The 24,474-nt window shown below is 37.4% G+C and overlaps 1 protein-coding gene across 1 annotated transcript; it reads right to left on the reverse strand.

Moving 5' to 3' along the window:
* Positions 1-893: 893 nt before the first annotated feature.
* On the reverse strand, positions 894-1,876 carry LOC149161710 (uncharacterized). Its single transcript, XM_089437017.1, has 2 exons — positions 1,479-1,876; positions 894-1,389 (listed from the first exon to the last, which is right to left on the reverse strand). The coding sequence occupies exons 1-2, from the start codon at positions 1,770-1,772 to the stop codon at positions 1,207-1,209; spliced, it is 477 nt and encodes a 158-aa protein (XP_089293143.1). The 5' UTR covers positions 1,773-1,876; the 3' UTR covers positions 894-1,206.
* Between the last annotated feature and the right edge of the window lie 22,598 nt (positions 1,877-24,474).

Here is a 24,474-nt window from a genome sequence, read left to right on the forward strand (position 1 = left end):
TTTGAAAAACAATAAAATATAATATAAAATATATTCAAAATAATATCATATATTTTTAAAAATTTGGGATGGTAAAAAAAATTACCTTTTATGAATTTTCTATTTGAAATAATTAAATATAAAGTATATTCAAAATAATTAGAAAATATTATAACTTTTTGGATTATAATATATGCTTAATTATAATTAGTTAGAATATCATATAAATAAATTCAATTAATTTTTTGTAATTTTTATATTTTTATTATTATTATTATTTAAAATTTATTAATTTTTTTTTAACTTGAATGTAATTATACCAAATATTTAAAATAATTTATCAAAGATAAAATTGATTAAAATATTATACAAAATTCATAATTTTTTTTATCAAAAATAACATGGATTAAAATATTATACAAAATTTTATTTTTATAAAAATAAAAATTATTAAAATATTATACAAAATTTATAATTTTTTATGGAAAATATATTATACAAATGGTAAATTATTATTTATTAAAATATTTAAAAAAAATTATATATAAATTTATTCAAATTTAAAATTAAGATAAATTAATATTAATTTATTTTTCCAATTGATATTAAACACTATTTTTTATATTTTAATTTATACATATTATTCACTTCACACCACTCATAAAATGTATCTCATTTCAAAGGGTTCAAATTTTTTTAAATCTCAAATCCAATCCAATGGCAAACTCAAAAAGTAATGCGATGTATCTGCTGCAAATATTGATTGTTGCCCACCACTGTCATGGCCCCACCTTGACATAATGGGTGTCATTTTCCTTACTTTTTGGGATGCCTTCTGCAACCACCAGATGGCCTGTGATTTCCAGTCAGGACTAGCAATAAATAAAATAATGCAAACATCAAATCAACAAATGTACACATTACCAAATATATACTTATTATTTTCACAAAACTCCATAATATTTCATAATCCCAATATATACTTATTATTTTCACAAAACTACATAATATTTCATAATCCCACGAAGATCATGGGAAGACACACACAGCAAATCTTAACCAATACCACCATCTAACTCACTCACTCTCTCATAGACACAGTAACAACAGAACTTTTACATAGATAACCTTTTCTTATTACAGACCCATGTAACAATAACCACAGCTATAATTGGCTATTGTTATAAAAGTCCCGCTATTTTGGTGTAGCAACAGGCAAGGCCAAGTTTAGAAGAGATGGTGGCGATGCTTGCCACCAGCTTCCTCGGCCTCCTCCTTGTCTTCCTTCTTCTCGTGGTGCTCGTGGAACGCGTACCCACCACTACCCACAGCAGCTGCAGCAGCAATCTCCTCCTCTATCTTGTGCCTCCTAGCGTTCTCCGGATCCTTCTTTGCCTCGTGCTTCTCATACTGTATATATACCATCACCAATTCAAACACATCAACTAAATTCAAACAATATATACTCATTGTGTATACATCAGATCATCATAGCTTACCAGTGCATAGGTTCCTGCAGCCACGGTTCCGAGCTCCCCAACGTGCTCCATACGCTTGTGGTGTTTCTCCTCCTTTAGGGCTTTCTCATATTCGCTTGTTTGATCTTCCTGATAAGCAGAACCAGTGTTGTAACCAGAGGCGGCGTTATAGGCCGAGCTAGTCTGATAATCGGACGATCCATAGGCGCCCTGATCAGCACCCGATCCGTAAGCATAGTCTGAAGCAACGTTAACGTTACCCTCGTCCTCTTCCTTCTTGTGGTGGAAGAGGTGGTGACGGTGCTCGCCAGACATGATTGAAGAAAAGAAAATAAAATTATGTGGCGACTAGAACCCAAAAACACACACACAGACTTGATCACACAAATGAAGAGCAAACTATCTATGGAGGATGTTGGTTGTGAGGAGATATACAATGTATATATAGCCGGTAGGGGTGGGGGACTGGCTAATCCTAACCTACAGTGTCAAAGTTTGTAATCAAAATTAAAAAATGATTGCAAAGGCAGAAATGTGGGGTTCACATGGGGAATTAAATGGATTGAAGATAAGGTGGGGCAAAAAGGGAAATTGCTGGATGGGGCCGGGGTCGTTGGAACAGCTAGGAAGTGAAATTGTGTGGTGAATGATTAAAGGTTAGGAAGACATTTTGTCGGTGTCGCATTTGTGGGGATAAGGTGGGGTAGGTTGCAAACACTAGGGAGGTGTTTTTTTCACGAGGATTTCATGTCTAGGAATCCTATAGGTCTGGTATGCAAGTTTCTTCACCATGAAGATCATATAATCATGTGAATAATTAAATCCAAATTTAGATAGGTTTATATGTATCTACTAGTATTTTTATCACTCTGGCACCTTGTAGTAACGTGTAATTGATGTCATTGCTCACAAACATTTATTCTTCTTCCATCTTATCAACAACTTATGCACAATAAATTCGAATCACTCTAAATAAAAACAAAACAAAATCTCTGATTTTTAAGTTTAGGAAAATTTCACATCACTTAAATGTAAATTAGGTTTAGTCACTATTTCATGTCTTAAGAGATAAGTCATGAGGGCTTATGTAGGAAGTTAAGTCTATTATTTCGGACATATGTGTTTCTCTTACCAATATTGTGTTTTTGCTTAATTTTGTGGATGTGTTTCTCTTACCAATATTGTGTTTTTGCTTAATTTTGTGGATGTCAAGTTTATACACGTGTTTTATGAAAAAAATCCAGCTATATTAAAGGATTTTAAAAAATCAACTTATATTAAAGCATTTGTTTATAAAACAAGAAAAGTGGCATGATAACAACTCTACGTCTTGAGTGGCATGATAACAACTCTATGTTTTGAGGGGGGTTTGAAGAAAATATTTATCATACAGAAAGAAGAGTAGAAAAATAAATGATTTGGAATTTGGTTGTTTGTTAGCGTTATTGAAGTTTTTGATCAACATTTTGTTAAATTTAATGAAATATATTTACTGTGTCACTTTACAAAATATGCTTATTCAAAAAAATTATGGGCTTGAAAAAATGATTTTGCATATGGAATGAAGAGCAGAAGAAGAAATGGCTTGGAACTTGGTTGTTTTATTAGTGACGAAGTGTTAGATCAACATTTTGTTAAATTTATGAAATATATTCACCACGTCATATTATAAAATATGCAGATTCAAAAATTTGCTCATATATTTGTTCAAGAAATTGTGGTCTTGAAAAAATGATTTTGCATATAGAATGAAGAGCATAAAAAGAAATGACTTGGAGCTTGATTGTTTTGTTACCATTCAACAAAGTGTTTGATCAACATTTTATTAATTTTAATGAAATATCACACGCCTGAAACACATAGGACTTCGTTATAAACCTCTAACCTCAGAGATCACAAATTTGTCAAATTTTATAATGTGTGAAAATAAGTTGGAAAAATGTCATCTTTGCAAATCACCTAGTTGTTTAGTTCTTGGGATTGGGATTGGATGGTTGACTTTGGAGATTCCACATCTTGGCTTTATAAACCATGGAAATGAGTTATCATGTTACATGATGATATGCTCAAAGTTTTATTCTGAATCACACTCATGAACTAATGGAGTGGGTAATTTACCCCTAGGTCCATAGGAATTGTAATTCTTTGTTTGAGGAGGACCAACTTCCATTTGTCTATTTCTAGATCTTCATTGGGGAAGTGGAGGAATAACTAAGGGGTTTCCAATGTGCCATGGGGACTTTGTTAAGGTTTACAATGATCAAAGTTAGTTAGGTACCTAGGATGTCGTAGCTACTTGTTTCTTTATTAATATAGCACATAATGTTGTTAAATACATTGAGATCATAGAAAATATTCTCAAAGATGGATGGGTATGCATCGTATCAAGGCATATAGTGTAGTTTGATGAGGGGACTTGTTCACCAAATGCAGAGGGTTGAGTTATGGCCATACTGTGCTCAAGGCATAAATCTCGTGACCAAGGTATATGGAAAACACTAGAATAATATAGTGTACTGTAGAAAGCATCCCCAACTCATAGATTGGTTGATTGAGTAATTTAATTGACTTCAGGGGTGTTCTATTCCATAAAGATCTGAGCTTTTATTTAGTTACATTTCTTAATTTTTTTTGTCATTTACTGATATCATTTATTAATGACTTCGATAAAAAAATGTATATGTATATATATAACATGTACAAAATGAATTAAAAATGCAATCAGATAATTCAATGATTCAATGAACAAGAATTCATACATTTTTATCACTTATATGCAAATTATAAAACTAATACGTAATAATTTAATAAAAGCAAAAGTCATTTGGTGAAAATGTGTCTGCATGAAAACACCCGCACCTAGCTACCAAAGACACACTCAATTTCACGCAGAGCCAAATAAGACTACCACATGACCTTTCCAAAGTAACGGAATTCAATGATTTGAGTTGTAAACTATAAGTTTTATCCTTTGAGGAGCTTGAGGTTTTCCCTCTATTAGCTATTCAAGAACCCTTTTCATTATAGTTAATACAGTTAGAGGCAAGCCAAGGAAGCCATGGGATGAGAAATGTTCTATATTTGCAGGTGGACATGTTGAGGTTGGGGAAGGAAGACATCAAAGCTCCAGGCATATTTCAACAAGTAATCTCTATCTTTGTTTTTAATTTTATTGTGTGGCAAATATTTCAAATAGGAGATATTGTTGCAAGCTTACTATAGCCCTGAACTATGTCCAAAATGAAACACATGTAATTTGTGTTGCTTTCCTTCCTTTCATTCCTATGTTTCCCTTGTCTTCGCCTTTGATCATCTTGATTCTCATTTGTAAGAGATAGGGAAGTGCATGCAGTTATAAATATCCTCTTAAGGAGTTGGAAAAATCCAAAGTATGGAGAGAACAAGTCATGATTTATGGCTTTTTTTCGAATATCATAAGTGAGGAGAAAATCAGTATATTTGTTATTATTCCATGGAAAATAACGAACATGTACAAGCCTTCTGTCAACGAGTTCTAACCCGTTTGGGAACATCTACTCTCATACAAAGGCAAGACCACTAATTTATCTGGAGCAAAGCATACCACTAGTTGGGTTAGTTGAGCTCTAAATTTGCTACAATTCTTTATTGGGATCTACAAGTTGGATATATTACTGACTAAGTTGAAGACTACTTATTTTTGTGGTTACTTATTTGACGATTGCAAAAATCAATCAACTAGGACAAGAAGAGGTCACATTGGTTTGTTATAAGTATCCCAACAACCTAATTTCCTATTATATGTACTTGATGAACCCTCTAAGTTCTTACCTTGTGTAGCCAAAGTCTTCGTCAGGTGATAAATTCTTCCTCTTTTTCATCGGCAAGTGGGGACAATTAGGTTTTGTATTACTTGTGAATTATCGTAGAGGAGTTAGGCTTGTGTGTGCACAATATTAGAGCAATAGGCATTGATTTCATGTTGATTGTGGTAAAATTCTTAGTTGAATTTTTCCTAAAATTTTCCTTGCATTATTTAGACAATCAATTTGTCTTTCTAAGTTGAAAGGCGATAAATTTGTCAAAAAAACCTAAATTTTATAATAAGAATTACAAATTTTGTGATAAAATGTACTCAAAATGCAGGATTCAGGATTTTTGTACAGGTGAAAGAAAGCTTATCTAGGAAAACTAGATAGCCACAAACATCAATAGTGCATTTGGAAAGCGATTTAAGGCATTGCCATCAACAAAAATTCTTTCTAGAAGTTTACAAACATTGCCATCAACATGAACGATGCCATCAGTAGAAATGTTATCTGAAAAAAATAAAAGTGTTCTAGAAGAAGCAAATACTCAAGTTGTAGAGCACTTTGCAAGCTTCCATCACATAAAAATGCTATCTAGAAAAAACAAAAGAACTCTAGGCAGAAGCATAGATTCAATTTGTAAGAACACTACAAGCTTCCATTCCATAAAAATCTTATCTAGAAAAAACAAGAGCACTATGGGAAGTAGTAGATATTTGAGTTGCAAAGCACTTTTCAAGCCACCATTCCTTGGTTATTACTCTTAAATAGCATGAAAAATATCTCATGCAAACCACAATTTGGACACAAGAAGTATGGTATCTAGACATGTCACAAAAAATGTAATGTTTGGAAGTTAATGGAACTTAGGATAGGATACATGTCACTTTAGACATTTAATGTTTATGAATTAATGCTAACATTAAAGTATGATTAATCCACATGAAGATATTTATGTGGATACCTATATTATTAGTCTAAGCTTTAAAAGGATGAATACTATTTAAATTTTCTTTGGCTTCAATATGAGGCCAAATAAGACCTCAAAATAATTGATTGGTGAAAAAGGAATATATGATAGGTTAAATAAAAGTGTTTCAAAGAATATGGGCTAAAACATTTGGTTAAATACTTTGGTTTATGCGCTAGACTAATGAAAAAGGGAAAAATCAAATACAAGAGTCCCTACTACCTTAAGGCAAGGTAGGGACTAATAATAAGGTGTATGAATTATAACATGTATGTATTGTTTTTGACCAAAAACACCATTCAAATTGCAGTCCTAACTGAAATGAAACTCCTAACTAAGTAGGGGAAGAAGAAATCAATAAAAAGTGCAACAAACAAGTGATGCAACAATCGATCTCTTCAACTATTCCAATCAAAATCAAAGCCATATATGAGATGCAAAGACATTCTTCTTTTCTTTTCATTTAATATTTCAAATGCAAAGAAACATATGAATGCAACTTGATCACTGATGAAAATAAGCCACACAGACTTTAACTGTAATGTAAAAGTGACTTTTCAAATACAACAATCAATCTATGCATACAACCCAAATTTGAAAAGAAGAAAGAAAGAACAAAACAAAATCTTATAAAAAAGGTGATGTCACTTAGAGGTGATTAAAAATCATACACAAAATAGCCCCCTCTCCCCCCGCCCCGGACGATTAAGGGTGATTTTTTTTTGAAAAAATGAAAGAAAAAACACGCAATTCCACATAAAAACCTAGATGCAATGCATGATGCATAAGATTTTTCTTTTTGATTAAACTTAGTTTTCAGATGAGAACTAAGATATTTTCCTAATCACTAATAAAAGAAACTATTTTGAACGATGACTAGAACAACAATTCCTTCAAGAAATCCAACGATCAAGCAATCAATTTTCTAATGACCTAATTGACAAGAACAAAGAAAAATCTAAACAAATTCTTATAAAAGTAACTCAAAACTATAAGAAAACTAGATGGAGGCTTTAGAGAGACCACATGACACTCAAAGACTCAAGGAAGAGTAGCTAGAACAAAAATTGACAGAGAGAATAAAAATAAAATCAAATTTGTGCATGAACAAGGGCCAAAGTAGGTGTAGAGGAGGCACCAGTGCTTTGCAATGCAGAAACAAAGAAGGCTTAATTGGGGTGCAACACTCTATCTCTAGACCAAATAATGCATTGGTCAAGGGATGCAAGGTGATGACATAAAAATTGCAATTAGGACTCAATGAAAGGTCTTCCTCGGTCTATTCTTGACTGAGTAAGACAATGAAGGTTTGAACAAGAGGTAGAACAAGCACTAAGGACAAAGAATCCAACAAGGGAATACACCGGTCCGCAATACGGTCACCAATTTTTTATACATAATCTATGACTACGGATAAAAGTATCTTCCCTAGGCTTGGTGGAATGACCTAAAACAATAGAAAGACAAATAATTTAATGTTTTCCTTAAAGTAAATAGATAATGGGATGAATCCTACCTACAATCCATCGTATGCTTCGCTCCTTCCTTGGCTTGTATGCTCCAATCCTAGCTCTGATCTCTAAAACTAGAACCTGCACAGTCAGACAACACAAGCCAACGATATAAGGCATCTATGTAGCATCATCTAATTACTTTATTCAATAGATAACATGGTATTGAAATAAATGAAATCATAACATCACATATAGGAAAAAAAAACTCTTTGCATTTATAGAAATGGAGTGAGTTACAACCAAAAATAGGTGTTTATATTGTAGAAGAGCTGATCCAGGTGGATGTTGGCGGCCACCCACCTATCCCATTTGGACCCCCACAAATGTATCTTTCAGTTTTTTTAGCTTCGTAAATTGTAGCACAGTTAACTATTTTTAGCAGTTTTTTGGGTCCTGAACTTCCGGAGCCGTTTTGAGGCCCTTGACGACGTTTTTTGGGAAATCTGGGGGCAACATGGGTCCATGGATTGATGTTTCCCTTCCCAAAGTGGTAGTTCTCGGATAGATCTTTTTGACGAGCTATTGTACGCGTCAAACACAGATCGTATGCCAAAGTTATGACCTCGAGAAATTGATGTACCAATTTACCCAAACGGGGCCCACAATTTGGCATTTCATCTTCTAGGGTTAGGTTTTTGGATGTGAAGGGTTTTCCATTGTTTCTCAACAATAAATAGGCCTTCGAGCCTCATTATAACACAATTCAGAGGCATGTAGCCACCACATCTCTTCTTAGAGATAAGCTACCATCACCCTAGCTGGTTTATTTCCATTTCTGCTTGTAAGCATATTTCAGTATTTTCCATTAATGAAATGAAGTATTATTTCCACTGCATCTCTATATTTATGGTTATCGCATCTCTGTATTTATGGTTATCTTTGTAATCTATTACGTTCTTGTTTAAATCCGGATCAGTGGTATCAGAGTGGTTTGCTTTTTCTCTGTTTTTCTTTGCATGTCCCCAACGAGGTCAGGATATAAGGAGTTAGGGCTTGTACTGGTCAAACCTTTGCAAGACCAGCCTCGAAAATCCCGATAGGCTCCCATGGCGGATGAGAAGAAAGACAAGGGGGCATGATATCCTATCAAAATCTTGCTCGAAGAAGCCCTCGAGCGACAAAGGAACGCAATGATGGACAACTTTGCGTAGATCCTTCAGCGGCTACCCAAAGGTGACGCATCGACTTCCAATAGCTACTCTGGAAACGCCACACCATTTAAGGTACATGTTAATTTTGAAATCCCCATCTTCGAGGGTCAAATAGATGTAGATGCCGTAGATAATGGTTAAATCTGCTAGATGGGTATTTTTCTATTCATGATTTTTCGAGTCGGGAAAAGATTGTTTTTTCTCTTCTCAAAGCAGCCCGCCACGTCAAGGACTGGTGGGAAACCTATTGCGAGTAGAAGAATGAAAGTACGGGCTCACTATTTTCAGCCGCACCCACTTGGGATTCATTTCGGGATGCCATCAAGGAGTAGTACTACCCTGTCAAAAGCTACGAAGACAAATACATAAAGTGGACCATGTTGTGGCAGGGAAGGGACCAAGATGTGCCAGAGTTCACAAAAATTTTTCATACCCTTCGCACACAGTTGGGTATCAAAGATTTGATCTGCATCTGGTACTCAAATACCGTGGTTGCCTACATAGATACATCCAAGAAGAGATGGAGTTTTTGAACATCTCCTCGCTTGGAACGACGTACCGATACGCTGTCAAAATCGAGCAAAAGTTCAAACAGAAGAAGCGAGACTTTGGATCTACAAATCCGAAGACCAAAGGACAAAGCCAAGGTGAGGTGACCCAAGACAACCCGTCAAAGTCGCAAGAAGAGAACAACACCACGAAGCCGAAGGACACAGGAAAGTGGTGTGAGTTCCACAAGAGTCCCACTCATAACACAAGTGAGTGTCGGACTAAGAAATCGCTGGTGGCTGAGTTGAAGGCTTTCGAATCAGATGCATGTTCCAAGCCTGAGACAGAACCCGACAAGGGGAATGGCAAAGGGAAGCAGATCATTGATGCAGATCCTAGCACCACTGTTGCCACTGCCAAGATCTAGAAAAATGAGCCCGAAGATCTAGAGGATGGGGAACGCCTTTTCCACTCACAGATGTGGGTGAAGGTTTTGCTACTACAATTCATTGTCGACAGTGGCAGCCAAAAGAACCTCATTTCAGTAGAGGTCGTGAAGCGGTTGGGCCTACCGACTACACCACACCCACAGCTGTACAGTATCGGGTGGCTTCAAGAAGGAAGAGATCTCAAAGTTCGCCAGCAGTGTCGCCTTCCCTACAACATCAAGCCCTTCACAAACGAGGTATTGTGTGATGTTACACCTCTAGATGTTTGTGATGTATTATTAGGCCAACCATACTTGTGGAGGCGACATGCTGTGTACGATTCAAGGCCTCGCGCTGTCATTATTTCTTTGGGTGATTCATTATACGGGATATCGGAGGTAGCCCCACCTACTGCCACCTCTTTGATCACTCCTAAGAAAGGCAGCAAGCTCATCTCACAGACTAGGAAATTTATTTTCTGTCTGGTTCGCTCCCAAAGTAAGGGGAAGATTGTTGCTACATCCATGACCCCTGCAAATGGTTCCTCCATGCAGCAGTAGCCGCAAAGGGATAGGGTCATGAAAAAACATAGGAATAACTTCTCCTCACCCATAGGGGTACCACACAAGTTTCAGGTGGGTGACAAAGTTTGGTTACATCTGCAGAGAGAACGCCTTACTAGAACCCATAAGAAACTCAGACCACTCCGACATGGTCCTTTCACCAGTACCAAGGCTACGCGTAATAATGCTTTGAAGCACAACATTCCTCCATTCCTTTGCTTGCATCGAGTGTTCAATGTGGACTATCGTCGACCATGCTTCCCACCATTTCTGGACACATCAAAGATTGCAGAACAGCTCACCAGAGACCCAACTCAACGAAAGCTTCCTCATCTTAGGGAGGAACTCAACTCAATGGGGAACATTGCTTCCTAAGGGGGGAGGAATGATCCAGGTGGATGCTGGTGGCCACCCACCTATCCCATTTGGATCCCCACAATTGTCTCTTTCAATTTTTCCAGCTTCGTAAATTGTAGCACAGTTAACTATTTTTAGCAGTTTTTTGGGTCCTAAACTTCCGGATCCGTTTTGAGGCCCTAAACGACGTTTTTTGGGAAATCTGGGGGCAACATGGGTCCATGGACCGATGTTGCCCTTCCTAAAGTGGTAGTTCTTGGATATATCTTTCTAACAAGCTATTGTACGCGTCAAATAGAGATCGTATGCCAAAGTTACGATCTCGAGAAATTGATGTACCAATTTACCCAAATGGGGCCCACAATTTGGCGTTTCATCTTCTAGGGTTAGGTTTTGGGATGTGAAGGGTTTTCCATTGTTTCTCAACAATAAATATGCCTTCGAGCCTCATTGTAACACAGTTCAGAGGCATGTAGCCACCACATCTCTTCTCAGAGATAAGTTACCATCACCCTAGCTGGTTTATTTCCATTTCTGATTGTAAGCATATTTCAGTATTTTCCATTAATGAAATGAAGTATTATTTCCACTGCATCTCTATATTTATGGTTATCACATCTTTGTATTTATGGTTATCTCTATAATATATTCCATTCCTGTTTAAATCCGGATCAGTGGTATCAGAGCGGTCTGCTTTTTCTTTGTTTTTCTTTGCATGTCCCCAACAAGGTTGGGATATAAGGAGTTAGGGCTTGTACTGGTTGAACCTTTGCAAGAGCAGCCTAGAAAATCCTGATGGCCTCCCATGGCGGATGAGAAGAAAGACGAGGGGGCAGGAGATCCTATCAAAATCTTGCTCGAAGAAGCCCTCGAGCAACAAAGGAACGCGATGATGGACAACTTTGCGCAGATCCTTCAACGGCTACCTAGAGGCGATGCATCGGCTTCCAACAGCTACTCTGGAAACGCCACACCATTTAAGGTACAAGTTAATTTTTAAATCCCCATATTTGAGGGTCAAAAAGATGCAGATGTCGTAGATAAATGGTTAAATCTGCTAGATGGGTATTTTTTTGTTCATGATTTTTCGAGTCGGGAAAAGATTGTTTTCGCTCTTCTCAAAGCAGCCCCCCAGGAAAGTGGTGTGAGTTCCACAAGAGTCCCACTCATAACAAAAGTGAGTGTCGGACCAAGCAGTCGTTGGTGGCCGAGTTGAAGGCTTCCGAATTAGATGCATGTTCCGACCTTGAGCTTAAACCCGACAAGGGGAATGGCAAAGGGAAGCAGATCATTGATGCAAATCCTAGCGCCACCGTTGTCACCGCCAAGATCCAAAAAAATGAGCCCGAAGATCCAAAGGAAGGGGAACGTCTTTTCCACTCACAGATGTGGGTGAAGGGTTTGCCGCTACAATTCATTGTCGATAGTGGCAGCCAAAAGAATCTCATTTCATCAGAGGTCGTGAAGCGGTTTGGCCTACCGACTACACCACGCCCGCAGCCATACAGTATCGGGTGGCTTCACGAAGGAAGAGATCTCAAAGTTCGCCAGTAGTGCCACCTTCCCTACAGTATCAAGCCCTTCACAGACGAGGTATTGTGTGATGTTACACCTCTAGATGTTTGTGATGTATTATTAGGCCAGCCATACTTGTGGAGGCGACATGCTGTGTACGAGTCAAGGCCTCGCGCTGTCATTATTTCTTTGGGTGATTCATTATACAGGATACCAGAGGTAGCCCCACCTACCGCCACCTCTTTGATCACTCCTAGGAAAGGCAACAAGCTCATCTCACAGACTAGGAAATTTATTTTCTGTCTGGTTCGCTCCCAAAGTAAGGGGAAGATCGTTGCTACATCCATGACCCACGCAAAGGGTTCCTCCATGCAGCAATAGCTGCAAAGGGATACGGTCATGAGAAAACACATGAATAACTTCTCCTCACCCACATGGGTACCACACAAGTTTCAGGTGGGTGAAAAAGTTTGGTTACATCTGCAGAGAGAACACCTTAACAGAACCCATCAGAAACTCAAACCACTCCGACATGGTCCTTACACCAGTACCAAGGCTACGGGTAATAATGCTTTGAAGCACAACATTCCTCCATTCCTTCACTTGCACTGAGTGTTCAATGTGGACCGTCGTCGACCATGCTTCCCACCATTTTTGGACACATCAGAGATTGCAGAACAGCTCACCAGAGACCCAGCGCAGCAGAAGCTTCCTCATCTCAGGGAGGAACTCAACTCAATGGGGACCATTGCTTCCTAAGGCGGGAGGAATGATCCAGGTGGATGTTGGTGGCCACCCACCTATCCCATTTGGACCCCCACAACTGTCTCTTTCAATTTTTTCAGCTTCGTAAATTGTAGCATAGTTTACTATTTTTAGCAGTTTTTTGGGTCCTGAATTTCCGGAGCCATTTTGAGGCCCTAAACGATGTTTTTTGGGAAATCTGGGGGCATCATAGGTCCATGGACCCCAAAGTGGTATTTCTTGGATAGATCTTTCTAACGAGCTATTGTACATGTCAAACGGAGATTGTATGCCAAAGTTACGACCTCGGGAAATTGATGTACCAATTTACCCAAACGGGGCCCACAATTTGGTGTTTCATCTTCTAGGGTTAGGTTTTGGGATGTGAAGAGTTTTCCATTGTTTCTCAACAATAAATAGGCCTTCGAGCCTCATTGTAACACAGTTCAGAGGCATGTAGCCACCACATCTCTTCTCAGAGATAAGCTACCATCGCCCTAGCCGGTTTATTTCCATTTCTGGTTGTAAGCATATTTCAGTATTTTCCATTAATGAAATGAAGTATTATTTCTGCTGCATCTCTCTATATTTATGGTTATTGCATCTCTGTATTATGGTTATCTCTGTAATCTATTGCGTTCCTGTTTAAATCTGGATCAAGAGCTCCTTCAAGTTGACTTGTCCTTTCCTTGCCACAAAGTGCACATCTAGTCACCTTAATGCATGGAATAATGAATCTCAAAGCAACAACATGAGGGTAGAATCAATCTCCAAAATCCAATCTCTTGCCTATGGATGGTTGTAAATGTATAGATGATGGAGTTAGTTCATGAATTCTTATCCATTTATCAATCTAGGATTGAGATCCACTCTGTTAGTTCCAGTCTTCGCAGCCTGTCACCAGGGATCAAAATGGGCTCTTACTATGTCTGGTTTTCAGAGATGTTTTGCACATGATATTCAGTGCAAATCATATCCTAATTATTTCCATCAGAAGAATCTCAGAAAACTATTTCCAACGGTATATCACACGCCCGTAACCAGTTTCTGGATCAGAAGATATGATCGAAATGAATGAGCGATTCTTGGTTATGCATGTTTTGAGGTCAGTTGCTGCACACAATGACAAGTTTAGTACAAGATCGATTTCTGAAATAATGGTAAGGAAGTTTTCAAAAGTGAAAGAGGTTTTTGTCCATCACATACCAAATAACAAAAACCTCCTTCAGTTTATGCACAAGTGCTACTATGTGGGAGCTATGCAATGATATTTGGAGCCTACATTAAAACAAAGAAAAATTTTCATATTTTTTTTTTACTTTTTTAGTCATTTTAGTGCGGTGCCATTTTACAACAGATGGAAAGTAATTTTGAAAAAAAAGGAGGTTTTTGTTAATCATGAGCCATATAAGAAAAACCTCTTTCAGTTTATTCACAAGTGTCGTGAATTTGAATATGTGACTAGATGTTTACAACTAATGTTGACATATTTAAGTTTTTAATGATTTTCTGTTTTAGAGATGATTTTGTGGCACCGATTCCAAGCAACTGGAAATGAATTTCCAGAATGTGAGAGAGGTTTTTCTCCAAAATGACCTTATCTACAAAAATCTCTTTCAGTTCTATGGTTTAGGAGATACGAGTTCATCTTCAACACCTCTTTTCAAAAATTCGGTCCATGTTTAATGTAACTGATTCTATTTTGAAGAAGATGGTTGAGCTCAATTCCCTTAATATAGGGATGAGCTAAATGTATAAATTTTATGAATTTCATAGTGCAGAGGTTCGATTTTTGCAGTAGAGAGGTTGTCTTGGCTTTGTGTAAAGTTTTTCCTGAATATCATTTTAATAAGGCAGTCTTTTGCCCTTTGGATTTGGGATTCATCACGGTGCAAATGTTTAGTATGTTTTTCCTATAATTCATTTACACATTATGTTTTTTCTACCTTGTTACAACATTATCTAAGTGATATGTTAGGAATTCATCTGTAATGATGCTCCTTTCATGATGATTTTGTTGTTAGTTGTAATGGTTGTCTTAGCAGAATTCATCCTTGGCTAGATGTTCTGTTGAGCAACCTCATGATTCTCTTTCATCTAAAGTTATTGTTGTAGATTCATCCTTTGTATGATGCCTACAGGGAAGTGGGCTTTCTCCCCTATACTTCTCACATTTACAATCTTCGCTTGGCTGAACATGACACTTAATTTTCCCCAGGTTTGTCAATAGAAATTGACATTGATTCCATAGTCCAAATCATCCTTTCTCTTGTTGTTTTGACCCAAAACAAATCCAATAAGATCCTCTGAGCTACTATACCTAGCCTAAAATCCATATTTGATTCAGTCATCTTGACTAAAATTCACAAGGAGAGAGCCCTCTCCCGACCTAGTAGGGCTAGCTACTAGGTTAAGCATGGTTTGATGTTACCCTAGACCTGCCTTCCTTCAGCCTGAGGTAGATCCAGGCACTAACACACTCATGATGGGAGGACAATATCAAGGGATAATGGATGAAAATTCCAAGGTAGGATAGGATAGGATTCAAGAATTTTATCTAAGGTAAATAGTTACAACACATCCTGGAAGCTTTTAGAAGAGGAAGCTTTGATATTCTTTTTTGTTTTCCCGAATTTTGAGAATCAAGGCACCCTCAACATAGGGTAACATGTAGGTGATAAACGTAGGCCCAAATTAGGACAACCTATAGGCGAACGTAGGCCAATGAGGGGCTAGGGTGCGTGATCCTAAAAATGACTGAAAGGAGGTAGTTTCATGAAGAAACTCAGAGATATGAGAGAGGCATGCTTAAGGCCTTGTGTAGGGAGGATGACTAAGTGTCAAAACGATGTGAATGATCCTGTTTGGAGGCCTATTGACCATATGTGAGAAAATTGCCTATAACAGCATGCATAACATGCACTCTCTAGCTGAGTGTATCGACCACCTAATTTTCCTTTCCCTTGATATATTTAATTTTGAAATCGTATTACGCCAACAATTCCATACACCTTATTTTTTGGGCATTTAAAATCGGTTGCTCGAATACATGTCATAACACATAATGATTAAATATAATTCAAATCTATGTCCCATGAGATAATGCCTCCACATTTTAAGTGCATGAATAATAGCTAAAATCTCTAGGTCATGGACAACATAATTCTTCTCGCGCTATTTTAATTGTATGCACTTGTAGCAGATTACTTGACCATTTTGTATGAGCACACCACCAAATCCTTCCTTGCATGGATTTATGCACACAAAAAAAATATCATTTGGATTGACACTTTTTAATACTAGAGCTTTGGTTAATAAAGCTTTCAAATGTTGAAAAGTTACTTCACACTCAGGTGTCCAATCAAATTGTACACCCTTTTTCTGCAATGATGTAATAAAATATGCTATTCTGGTAAACCCTTCGATCAATCTCTTGTAATACGAAACTAGGCCCGTAAAAGACGTAACTTTTGTAACATTTTTTGGAGCTGACCCTTCTCTGATATCCTTAATTTTCTCTAGGTCCACAACTCTTCCATCCTCTGAAATAATGTGACCCAAGTAATGGACATGTCTCTAGTAAAATGAAAATTTACTCAACTTAGCATACAACCGATGGCCCCTAAGTACATGTAGAACTAATTTCAAATGTTGTTGATGCTCCTATTCATATTTTGAATATATTAAAATGTCATCAAGAAAAACAACGATGAATTTATCTAAATATTCCTTGAAGACTCCATTCATTAAACACATAAATACTCTCAGTGCATTAGATAATCTGAAAGGTACCACAATGAACTCGTAATTCTCGTAATAAGTCCAAAATGTTATTTTACTAATAGCTTCCTCTTTGATCCGCAACTAGTGATATCCCGATCTTAAATCAATTTTAGAAAATATTTTTGCACTACATAGCTGATCAAAGATATCATCAATTCTTATCAATGTGTATTTATTTTTAATAGTAACTTTATTTAATTATCGAAAGTCAATACACAATTGTAGTGTGCCATATTTATTTTTAACAAAAAAATCCAGAGCACCCCACGATGATGCACTAGGGCATATATATCCCTTCTTCAATAATTCTTCTATCTGCATCTATAATTCTTTAAGATATGGATTCATCATCATGTATGGTGCTTTAGATACTAGAAAAACTCATGGAACGAGGTTAATTGAAAAATAAATCTCCCTCTTTAGAGGTAATCTGGGTATTTATGTAAATACATCAACACATTCTTCTAGCACTAGGTAATTTTCTATATTAAATTGTTGGTCCATATTCGATTCCTCCAAATGAGCTGCAAGGGTCTGTCATTCTTTCTTAAAATTCTTTCTCAATTGCATGGTCGATATCTCTCTAATAGATATCATCCTAGGAATTCCTGGGACCTGCTTCTAATGTCCCATCATAAATAAAATTAAAATACTTGTTGTAGCAATTACGTATTGCATGGTTCTTTTCCAACCAATCCATGCCAATCAAACAATCATATGTACTTAGTGAAAATACATTCAAGTTAACTCTTGTTCTCATCCCATTCATCTCAACTGGGAATTCTAAAACCAATTCTGTAACTTTTCTCTTCATACATGTAGCTCACTATACTATCCAAGGTTTGAAATGTTTAATTTTTTTCGAATTATTTTTTTCAACTAGATTCACATTAATATAACTATGGATGGCTCCAATATCAAATGAAATAATAATAGATTCATTGTTTATGACTTACATTCAACCACTATCATATGATTGTTTATTATTTTTTATGACTTACATTCAACCTCTATCATATGTGCTTGATGTTCCACTGCCCAATTATCCAAAGCTACATAAATTCTGGGCATGCCTCTACCCACATCATCCATAGTAGTTGTTGCTTTCATGTTGTGCACAATCCTCATCTTCTCTACCTTATGATGAAAATATATATAATGGTGGTATCCTTTACAACCCCAACATTTAATAAGTGGAAGCTAAAGCTTCTTTCTTAAAGGATCACCCCCTTCTGGTTGGTTAGAAGCTTGGGTTGTCTCTTGGTCTGCTTAAAAATTATTCTTAAATGGAAAGGGTTTGAAACCCTTCTTTCTTTGCTCCATAAAATTCCTATTTTTATCGCCCAAATATTTGTGTAAAACATATCTATTTTTTTTTTGCTAATACAACTGTTCTTCTTTTCTCATGGCTCTCTCCATGTGTAACACCCTCCTCCCACATCTACCCAAGTAACCATCCAACCGAGGTAAACATGTGACAAGAAGTTACTATGATATGATTCGACCTTCTAAGTCACCTTAAGGAAGTGGAACCGACGGAAACACACCGTACATACCTTCTAAATCAACAACAAGACTCTCAGGAACCATCCCAACCTCTCAGGTAATTAGCCTCTGAGTCCCACTGTGTTTTTAGAAAATTACACTCCTGGGCACTCCCTTGATATGGGCATGCATGTGTCCAGAGCGCTCTGGAGTCTGGGCGCTCCCACAACATGGTATGTCGGCATCCAAGCACCTTTCTTCTTAGTGTTGTGATTGAGTTCTCGAGATTTGAGCCACTTTTTCGGGCCCAGAGCCCAGGTCATTACCCAGAACTAAATGACACCTTCAAAACAAAAAGATAACAATGAAATGATGATACAAATGGAATTTCTTAAACATGGGCTTGGCTAGAGCCCTACTAACCATGAAAGACATTTCATCAAACATATCACAACTATGTAATCTACAGGTGTAAACAATAGATCTACACATAGGGGTCTCATACTCATCTGAGAATCGCTAACAAGCATTGATGCATCAACACATTATCTACACTTTTAGCCATTAGGCCATAAATACATTGTTCATTCATTTACGAGTGAAAACATGATGAGATCCATACATAGATATTGCCATAATACATGTTCATAATCAACATAATAAAAATAGAAATACCAAGGAAACAACAACCATATGATCTAGATATAAACCAATATAATACCCATGAAATAACAGGAAGAAATAACCTCATATTAGTGATGCAAAGGCCAACCAGTTGTGGGACTTCCATGAACTAGCCTACCATAGACATGGCTAAGTCAAAACTCTCTTTAGCAAGTCACCTCTATGCCATATTCCAAGCATGAATGTGGGATCTCATAAAACACATCAATACAAAACCATCCAGGTCTTCCAGAGGCCAACCACCTCAACCCGTCAAACAGGGATTCAACCTCATGGCTAGACATCACAAAACCATGATTAGATTGGTCTCTACCCATGCCTTCCAGGGCTCCAGAGCGATTGTTCCAAACAAGGCTTCCAATACTAGTTACTCAACCCACATATTATATAGGACTCTAGAGTCTTTGTCCAACTAAGGGTCCAGGAACTAGTAACTCAACCCAAGCTAAAGGAAACATGAGAACCAACCAGAAAAAGAAATAAATGAATCCACAACACCATGGCTATCCAGGAAGTGGCAAGGCTAGGAAAATCCACTATCAATCTGGGAAATACTCCATGCCAATGATAGATCATGAACAATAAACCACATGCATGCCAAAACTAGTGAGGAAATCATATATGCAACTCGGTACCTACAAAAGAAACCACTATAGCTGTTGACCCCGATGTCATTTTGTGATTTTACCTTCTTTCTCCAAAACTCCAAGTATGCCACACCCTCCATGAGTGCTCCAAGAAAATTCTAAGTGTCCAAGAGTATGAGAGAGAGAGAATATAGAGATATCTCCAAAAATGAATTGACAAAAGTATGTGTACTGACCCTCAGAAGACTTTTTATTAATGAGGCCTCTAATTTCTTCAACTTCCATTATTTTCCTTCATTTTCGTCCTCACATGCAACCTTTGACCTTTCACCTCCCTTTTCTCCTAATTTCCATTATTTTCATAAATAAATGTTCCAAATTGCCATTTTCATTTCTAAAGCCTTTTCCATTTCCTTTTCCAATTTCCTTAGCCATTAATCAATTACTAGATAAAATGTGAACAGAATTGAAAAAGAAGGAGATGTAGCTCACAGGTGAGGCCTGCACCTGGAGACTACACTCAGAACAGAGAGATCACTCTCATACAGTCTATTACTCATCAATGAAATATTACATCATTGAATACAATACTAGGAATTAGGAAGTTGCAACCAAACCCCTAAACTCTAGGAACTAATCCTAAACTAGGGAGAACGTTACAACTATGTAACCATTTTCTCCATTAATACAAAATAATATTAATTATTTTCAACTCCCCCCTTAATGGAGAAAGGGTTCTCTTGGACTCCTAGCATCCTTCTAAACAATTCAAATTTCACACGTGCAAGTGGCTTTGTAAAAATATCAGCCAAATTGTCACAAGTTTTACAATATTCAACAGTAATTTCTTTTGACTGTATCTTCTCTCTGACAAAATGGAACTGAGTGTCTATATGTTTGGTGTTTTTGTGAAACACTGGATTGTATGCCAATTTAATGGTGCTTTGTTTGTCGCTTTTGATGGTAGTGGGATTGTTTTGTTCTTTTCCTGCATCATTGAGAAGCCTTCTCAACCAGATCGCTTCACACGTCGCTGCACACAATGCTTGATACTCAGCTTCACACGATGACAAGGCTACAATACTCTACTTCTTGCTGCTCCATGCTATGACCCCGGATCCTATGCTGAATTCATAACCTATGATGGATCTTCGATCATCCAAGTTACCTGCCTAATCTGAATCTGAAAAACCTGCTAGAATAACATTAGATGCGTTAGTGTATAAAATGCCATAATTAACAGTACCACAAAGATACCTCAACACACTTTTTGCTACTACCCAGTGACTTTCAAGCGGTTTTGACATGAATTGGCTCAACACACTAAGAGAGTATGGTAAGTCAGGTCTGGTTGTTGTAAGATATATCAAGCTGCCAACTAGCTATCTATACATTGTAGCATCAACTTCTTTAGTGCCATCGTCACTGCTCAACTTCAGATTCTGCTGCAAAGGTGTCGCTGCTGATCTACACTGATCCATACCAAACTTTTCTAACAGATTTTTGGCATACTTCCCTTGGGTAAGAAAAGTTTGCCCAGTATCTCTGCATACTTCTAATCCTAGACAGTAATGAAGTCTTCCAAGGTCTTTCATCTCAAAAACTTGTGCCATAAGCCTTTTGATTCCTCTGATTAAATCATCTGCATCTCCTGTTATAATCATGTCATCTACATACAAAGAAATCAGAATAATCTGCTGCTGCTTATTGTACTTGGTATACAAATTTGGGTCATTCAAACTTCTATGAAAGCCATACTCTAAAAACAAAGAATCAACCTTTTCATACCAAGACCTGGGTGCTTGTTTTAAACCATATAAAGCCTTTTTCAATCTGCAAACAAGATGTTCCTGCCCCTGCTTTACAAACCCTTCTGGTTGTACTAAGTAAATTTCCTCTTTTAATTCACCATTTAAAAATGTAGATTTGACATCAAGCTGGTGTAATTCCCAATCATATTTAGTAGCTAAAGCAATAAGCATTCTGATTGTATTTAACTTTGCTACAGGTGCAAAAGTATCATCAAAATCTATACCTTCCTGCTGTGAATATCCTTTTGCAACCAACCTAGCTTTTAATTTCTCTATACTTCCATCTGCATTCATTTTTGGTTTAAACAACCATTTACATCCTATGGGTGTTTTATTCTTAGGCAGTTCAACTAAATCCCAAGTGTCATTTCTAAGAATTGATTCCATCTCTTCATTCATTGCAGCTCTCCACTCCTTAAATTGACTAGCTTCTTTGTAATTAGAGGGCTCTACAATGTTCAAAACATTTGACATCAAAGCATAGTCTCTCAATTTTAATGGTAATTGAGTCTTCCTACCAAATATCCTTGGTAGGGGACTTACCTCAAATTTGTCAGCTCTAAATGGGCTTGCTTTATCACCTTTTTCCTGTTCTTCTTTTTGCTCTTCTTTCTGCTTTTGCTCTCTTTCATCATCGCTGCTTTCATCCATCAACAATGGACTGTGCCAATCATCACCAATGTCATCTTTCCCTTCCTGTACCTGTTCATGAAACACTACATCCCTGCTTGCAAATATCTTATGAGTTTCAGGATTGAACAATTTATATGCTTTAAATTTTGTGCCATAACCAAAAAAGATGCATTTCACAGCTTTAGGATCTAATTTCTTCCTATCAGCTTTGGGTATATGGGCAAATGCTTTTGACCCAAATACTCTTAGATGATTTACTGCTGGTTTGAATCCATATAGAGCTTCAAAAGGGGTTTTGAAGCTAAGATACCTGGTAGGACTTCTGTTCTTCAAATATACAGTAGTGTTAATAGCCTCTGCCCAAAAGATTTTAGATAGAACCTTACCTTGTAACATGCTCCTTGGGCACTCCACTAAGGTTCTGTTTTTGCGGTCTGGGACTCCATTCTGCTGTGGTGTGTGTGGCACTGTAAACTACTGAACAATCCCGTGAGATTTGCAGAATTTCATGAATTCCCCTAGCTTGTATTCTTCCCCTTGATCATAATGGAGACTTTTTATACTCTTACCAAACTGTTTTTCCACCAAGGTTTTAAATTCTCTAGAGCACTGGAAAGTCTGACTTTTCTTACTCAGAAAATAAACCCATGAATATCTAGTGCAGTCATCAGTAAATAACAAAAAATAATATGCTCCACCTAGCGACCTTTTCTGCATAGGTCTGCATATATCAGTGTGCACTAGTCCTAAAATATTTGTTTCCTTCCTCCTATCATGCATAGGAAACTGTTCTCTATGCATTTTACCTAAGGCACATCCATCACAATTTAACTGAATATTATGAAAGATAGGGAGCCCCTCAACCATACCTTTTCTCTGCAATAGCATGAGGTCTTGCAAATTCAAGTGACCAAATCTCTGATGCCAGAGTTGTTCGGCTGTCGATCCTCCTGCAACCATGGCTCGCTTTGACATACTATTTACATATAGTTTGTATAGGCTTCCAACACGCACGCCTGTTGCAACTATTTCTTCCCTGCAATCCTTTATCACACAACGAGTCTTGAAGAACTCGACTTGCATATCTTGATCAGTTATCATGGATACAGATATCAAATTTTTCTTAATTCCAGGTACATATAGAACATTCTAAAGATGACTAATTTCTCCATTTGGTAACTTGACTGGAATAACCCCATAACCTTTAATCTCGTATCCACTATCATCACCTAAATAGATTTTTGATCCATATGTACTTTCCTCAAGACTATCAAAAAATTCCTTTTTACCTGTCATGTGAGAGGATGCTCCGGAATCAACATACCATATATCGTCCTCATCAGATGCTGAAAGGGCTTGGTCGACTATGAACAGTCGAAATTCATGACTGAAATCTTTATCTTCTTCAACATCATCTTCAACAAAATATCCTTTGTGTTTTGCCTGCTTCCTCTTTGCATCATCAGCCTGCTTCTTAAAGCATACACTCTGTATATAGCCGTTCTTTCCACAATAATAACATTTCTTTACAGAATTATTTGTAATCATACCTTTATGTGGACGCTTCTACGATGTTCCTCATTTTTGCTGTGATTGTTGTTGTGGCTGCTTCCCTTTGAATGGTCGTTGTTTCGCCATCAGCGCAAGATCATCACTCCGGGGGTTCAAGTTCTGCCGTCGCTCCTCCTCTTGCAGCAAGATCCCTGTCAGATAATCAAATGTGGGCACTTTCTCCCTTGCCGCCAAGCCAGTGATGAACATTTGAAATTCATCTTGCATCCCGTTCAGTGTGATTGAAACAAGATCAGAGTCAGAAACCGCCTCTCCGATGTTCCCCAATGCATCTTTCACATCTTTGATTCGCACAACAAATGCAACAACAATCTCATTTTTGTTCATCCTCATCGAAAATAGCTTGCTTTTAAGTGTCATAACTGAGTTTGTGTTCTGGGTCTGATACAGAGTTTTGATCTTCGTCCAGATCTCCGCGGATGTTTTACAGTCTCTGATGTGCGAGATAACGTTGTCCTTCACGGACATTTTCAGCAAAACTTTCGCCTTGTACTCTCGCTTATCCTAGTCTTGCTCCTGTGCCCCCACTTTCACTCTCTGCTCATCACCTGTACTATGCACCAAGCATTCGCACCTTCAAGCAAGGTCTGGATCTTAAACTTCCAGTTCGTGAAGTTAGATCCATTGAGTTTGCCAGACTCGTGGAGGTAAAATTCCATCGTATTACTCATTCTGATCAGGTCTACAAAAAATGAATCTACCCAATAGTAGCAAAAAATTGATACCTGTCAAATCAATCTGTCACCGATTCAGATCCACCAATATCTGAAAACTCAGCAAAATTAGTCACGCTCCGATGAGTAAATTCGTTGTTTTTCAATACAGCCAAAAAATCGATCTGATCAAAACTGATCCGATCTGCCTCTCTCGGATAGATCTGCAACTTCTCTGATCTGCTCCCTTTGCAGATCGCCAAACGAAGATGAGGCTTCCCGCAGATCTC

The sequence above is a fragment of the Pinus tabuliformis genome, chromosome 5_2 (genome assembly GCF_031772625.1).
Source record: "Pinus tabuliformis cultivar Carrire ecotype Pingquan chromosome 5_2, CPIR1, whole genome shotgun sequence".
Taxonomy (NCBI): domain Eukaryota; kingdom Viridiplantae; phylum Streptophyta; class Pinopsida; order Pinales; family Pinaceae; genus Pinus; species Pinus tabuliformis.

Coding starts and splice junctions, on each gene's coding strand:
- LOC149161710 (XM_089437017.1), bottom strand. CDS start 1,772: ATGTCTGGCGAGCACCGTCACCACCTCTTCCACCACAAGAAGGAAGAG. Junction 1,390..1,478: donor CTGCAGGAACCTATGCACTG/GTAAGCTATGAT, acceptor GTATATATACAG/TATGAGAAGCACGAGGCAAA.